Genomic DNA, 5,212 nt, shown 5'->3' with positions numbered 1-5,212 from the left:
GTATTGATGAAGGGATATACACAAACTGAGCTCACCAGTCAGACCATTTCAGATACACTAAGGCAGGGGCAATATTTCCCCTTTATCACCTCTCCTACCTAAACCTACTATCATGAGTCTTCCTTTAGATAATCTTTAAAAAGAAAACAAAAGTGCATTTCCACACACCCCATGGTCTCTCAGTTGAATGCTCATCTGGTCAAGATATTAGTGTTACAGCTCCTCCTTTATCTTTTTAGCTGGTAGTGTCCTTTCTTTAAGTTGTGGAATGTGCTATGCCATGTTGGAAAATTCCCATATTTCTCCACCAAAGCTGTTGCTGCATTACACAGCTACATCGCTAGCAATTTGTTTAAATTCTTGAATTTCTCAACGTGTCTCCACTGCCATGTCACAGCTAATAGTGCCAACAGTTATGTCAAATACAAGTCCGTCTTTTCATATTGGGACAATTATCTAACTGCTGATGAGTTTACAGTGAGAGAGCCTATCATGAAGAGAATCCATCTGAAGAATGGAACAATATGGGGGTCTCTCTTTCACCTACTTCCCAACACTGCTAAAAATGAAGACAGAGAGTATGAGGGCATGGGGTGGCATGAGTGCAGGAGTAGCAGACTGGGTGGGTAGAGCTGGAAGTTACAAAATACAGGTGTGTGTAACTTGTGAGCCAAACAAAAAAACCTTAGAGATCACTAACAATTGACACATACTCCAACTGTGCAATTTAAACCATATATCTATAAATGTTGCGCTCCTATTATCTAACTATATAAAGTGTGTGAAATATACTATTATATATACAAACTGACACAAAATTTTCAATATATCAATAAAGTGATCATAATAAAAAACAAAAAAATAAATCCATTATCCAAAAAAAGTCCAAATTTGTGATAAAGTGATTAAAACATAATACTGTGACTTTCCATGAATCCTTCAGTGAAAATAGATGTGCGCTCACCTCCTTCTAAGCCTATTATACAGGCTTAATAAGCTTTTGGTTCACATATCCTGGAACCTACTAGAATTGCTGCAGTATATGATGGATGTTGGTAATGATTATATATGGCTACCAAGTTTGTCCTGACTTCTTCTCCAGCTGAATGCCACATACAATGGAGAACTGAGACTGCACCTGCCTACATATGGCTACCTCCATGTACATATTGTAAGGCACTATCTGGCAGCATCGTGAATGATGTATATGTGTCACCTATGTTTTTCACATATATCTGGTGTTGAGGAAATAAACATTTGTTTTTTCAGAATATTTTTATATTTATAAGTTATTTTTTCTGTCACAGAGTGCAGAGGTTTTGTAACACTTTAGGTGAAATAAAGTTCCCATTCCTAGGTCTACATCTTATCTGGTAGCCAGGCCTCAATAAATCTCAATTGTGCATAGGCCTTTGATTATGCAAATCCTGGAAGCCTGATGTTGTGTGAAAAACCTCTGTGCTGACAAAACACTAAAAATGTACAAGTGCTTCCTGTTGGTTTGGGGAACTCTTTAGGGGTCAGGAACTGACCCGAGTTTGCTTTAGTGGCATGGACAAAACATTACAGTTATAAAAAGAAACAAGGTTTATAGAACATACATACATGCTAATAAAACCAAAATGATATACATCAAGCTGACCTCTCATAAATTTGTATCAATAAAGGTGTAGCACTCTCCTAGAAAAGCTGCTAGTTAGGTTAGGTAAATTTGGTTCTTTTGGCTCCCTTATAATCAGTGAAGCAGCTTGTGGTAACTTTGGCCCTCTTTTGGGTTTCACTGGTTACAGGTTAGACTGCTTCCCCTGCCTTCTAGAGGATTTTGAAATATAGTGGGGTGGGAGAGTCAAATTCACAGCCTGAAAATTTAAGTGGTCCCAGCCAATCCTTGCAGGAGGATGCACAGTAAGTGGTTGGGGAGTGCATAAATAATCTGAGGCCTTCAGCAGAGGGATTCAGGGAAAGTTCCCAGCCTGAAGGGCTGCGGCCCTTCTGGGCAGTTCAGTTGTACTTCTACATTTACTCATTGAGGCTCCAGCCATTCTAGAACTGGGTGACCTGTTTTAGTGTTTATTGAGGTCCAAGGTGTGTTGAAGCTGTGGAACCTATTCTACTGAACTGCTGGGGGGATTGCACTGAGGATCGAGTCTAGAGAGTTCACAGGAGAAATGTCTAGCAATGTCTTGGAAGGAAACATCCAAGAATCCAGGGACATTGTGAGTACAGACCTGTGTGTAAGATCCTAGTGACTGTGTGCTGCTACTATCCCTTGTGCATCAGTGCCAGTTCTTGCTCAAATTGTGGACATTTCTACGGTGTCTCAGTGTTGCCCAATACCTTAGCTGCTGTTGGAAGGACCATACTTGAGTGTCCTTGTGTTTTTATATTGTGCGAGTATTCCACAGCTTCTCTATACCCTGTCCAAGTTTGCCTTATAATAAAGCATCAAAAAAGGATACCCCTAGACTATTCATTGAGCCAGAAGAGCGACTGAAACTGTGTGCCTTGCTGCTGAAACACTAGTTTGGGAAAAGAACCTGGTGCAAAATAGCAGGTAATTTTTGGGGTGAGCACTACAAAGAATAAAAACCAAAGATATTGAAAAGGCTATACATTCTGTTTAAAGGAACTCAACATAATAATACTGACAGCAGCCTATCAAGGTGGTGTGTTGAAACTTTCCTCTCTTGCAGAGCTTCAGGCATTGCTGCTGTCAACTTCATCTGCTTCATTTAAAGGTCATAATTTGTTTTATCAGTCTTGCAGGATTCTGGCCCCATTCCCATCAAAAAGTGTATCTGAGTTGTTGTCCTGTGTTTGGAAGAAATTCTTGTCCAAATTCTAAAGAAAGACCACTGGTTTCTTGATGGAGAAGGAGATCTATAGTTCTATAGCCATAGTAAGATAGAGTGGACATATTATCTTGAACTAGTAACAGCTAGGCCAGTCATGTGAACAGTAAGTTTCCTTCCATGGTTTGAACCTTCAAGATGGTATTCATTTTCATCACTTTTTTTTCCGTGTCACAGCAAAGATTTTAAGCAAGGAGCAGTGGTGAGTTTTTGTCTCCAGCAACAAAAAAGTTGAAGGGGGATGAAGGTAGTAGAGAATAGAAGATGGTTTCAACATGATTGGGTGACTACCACACACAAAGTGCTGAGTGAAAGTGTACTTAAGAGACTGATACTCTTTACTTCCCCTTTAATGACCTCTGGGCTGACCTTTTAAGCATAAAGGGCCAAAGGGGCCTTCTTGGGTTTAAAAAGGGACCCCATCAACCATTTTTGTTTACATTATTACATTACATTATTAAAATCACTTTGCCCTGCCAAACAGTTTTTTAACTATCATCTCCCATTTACTGCAATGGTTTTTGGATTCGGCACCCGACCTTTAGTAATGTTCGCCGAACCCTCCTTGAACCATACTCAGGTGCATTCATTTCATCTTTACTCACCACTTTTGTCAAAGCTTCCTGTTTAGGTGGTAATCCTAATATCTCAGTTCTGCAACAAGTCATGAAAAACAATGTTTGGGTGTCTATGATGTCAGTTGTAGAAGGTATTGTGAGGGCAGATGTTTGGGAAATATGCTTTAATTTAAGATGTTCATTGTGTAGTCAACTATGGTTTGAGAGCTTTTGTTGAGATATTTCAGTCTAGGTAATAATTTTGTACACGTTGAGGTATTATATTGGAATATACATTTTTTGGCCTAGATAGTAGCTATGAGATGTCCATTCCAAACACATTGTGATAGAAGAGTCTTGGTTGAAGATGAAAGTCTAGCTGGAAGATCTGAGATGTAGATGGTCAAGCCTAATGTTTGAATGGGCAGGAACATTTTACAGAGGAGGATTACAGAGGACATTTTGCAGATGTAAAAAGCAATGTAATTATGGTACATTTAAAATCCTACTCAATAAAATACATTTGTTCAGAGATAATGGGGAATGTGTAAGTGATACAAATTCTACTCAGTATTAGAGAACATGAACAGACATAATTTTTTTAGCTTAGCTAGGAGAAAAACATCGCACAATGAGTTTCTTCATAGCCTGTTTTACATTTTGGTTCCTTAGGCTGTAAATAAAAGCATTTAACATAGGAGTAATGATAGTGTAAGCCATGCTAACGAGGCGATCATACTGGGAGGAGTAGTTTGATGGTGGGCGAATGTAAATGAATGTTACTGTGCCGTAGAACAAGGATATGACCATGAGATGAGAAGAACAGGAGGAGAAGGCTTTGCTTCGGCTACTGCTGGTCTTTATTTTCACTATAGTTAATGCAATGAGCACATAGGAGATAAGTATCAAAAGGAATGGAATAATTATAGGTATAGAACCTTCGGCATATATTAGGAGCTCAGCTAGTGTAGTACTGGAACAGGACAGTTTGATAAGTGATGTCACATCACAGAAGAAGTGGTGGATTAGTCTGTCCTCACAGTATTTTAATTGTGACAGAATATAGGTGTGCACTAATGAATTCAGAGAAGATGCCATCCAGCAACTGAAATTCATCATGAGCATAACCTTATCATTCATCAATGACACATAGCGTAAGGGGATACAAACAGCCAAATATCGATCAAATGCCATGACTGACAGGAGAAGACTCTCATTGGTGCCCAGAAGCACAAAGAAGTACATCTGCAGGAAACAGCCAAGGAAGGAGATGGAGGTTCCTCCTCGAAGAATGCAGGACAATAACTTGGGAACCGTCACTGTAGAGAAGGAGATGTCCACGACTGACAGGTTCCCTAAGAAAAAGTACATTGGTGTGTGCAACTGTGATGAAAGTATAATAGAACTTATCAAAAGTAAGTTAGCAGTCCATGTGAGGGCGTATATGACCAGAAGGGTGGAGAAAAGAACAGCATGGTTGTAGTGAAGGTCTGAGAAAGCCAGAAGAATAAAGCCAGAGGTAAGATTTACTGTTTCCATCACTTATGATCTAAGACATTCCTTGTGATGAGGCCAAATTCACATAATCCAATTCCACTTGTTGATGTATTTGCAGATTTCTCTTTTATGCCAATCCTGACAATAGACATTGGATACAATATTTTATATATATATTTTTTTATTTTATTTTACTCTTTTAGAATGCATTGAACATTTTTGAAACAATCTATCTTGTCAGCAAGATACAGTTTCTTTGGAAAATGTATCCATATTTTTACTCCTTTTACATTACGGTGTCTTTCT

At 38.8% G+C, this 5,212-nt stretch overlaps 1 protein-coding gene across 1 annotated transcript; it reads right to left on the bottom strand.

The window, feature by feature from the left end:
• Positions 1 to 4,015: 4,015 nt before the first annotated feature.
• Positions 4,016 to 4,948, bottom strand: LOC149438346 (olfactory receptor 1G1-like). The gene has a single exon (XM_089659860.1). It carries the CDS (start codon positions 4,946 to 4,948, stop codon positions 4,016 to 4,018), a length of 933 nt encoding a protein of 310 aa, XP_089515986.1.
• Positions 4,949 to 5,212: the final 264 nt, after the last annotated feature.

This window comes from Staurois parvus, unplaced genomic scaffold (assembly GCF_062004578.1).
Source record: "Staurois parvus isolate SC_StPar_1 unplaced genomic scaffold, SC_StPar_1.0 ptg001192l, whole genome shotgun sequence".
In the NCBI taxonomy this organism is placed as follows: domain Eukaryota; kingdom Metazoa; phylum Chordata; class Amphibia; order Anura; family Ranidae; genus Staurois; species Staurois parvus.
The sequence above is the reverse complement of the archived record's forward strand: the minus strand, read 5'-3'. Positions and strand labels throughout refer to the sequence as shown.

Bases quoted from the DNA above. Each gene is read 5' to 3' on its own strand.
- LOC149438346 (XM_089659860.1), bottom strand. From the start codon at position 4,948: ATGGAAACAGTAAATCTTACCTCTGGCTTTATTCTTCTGGCTTTCTCA.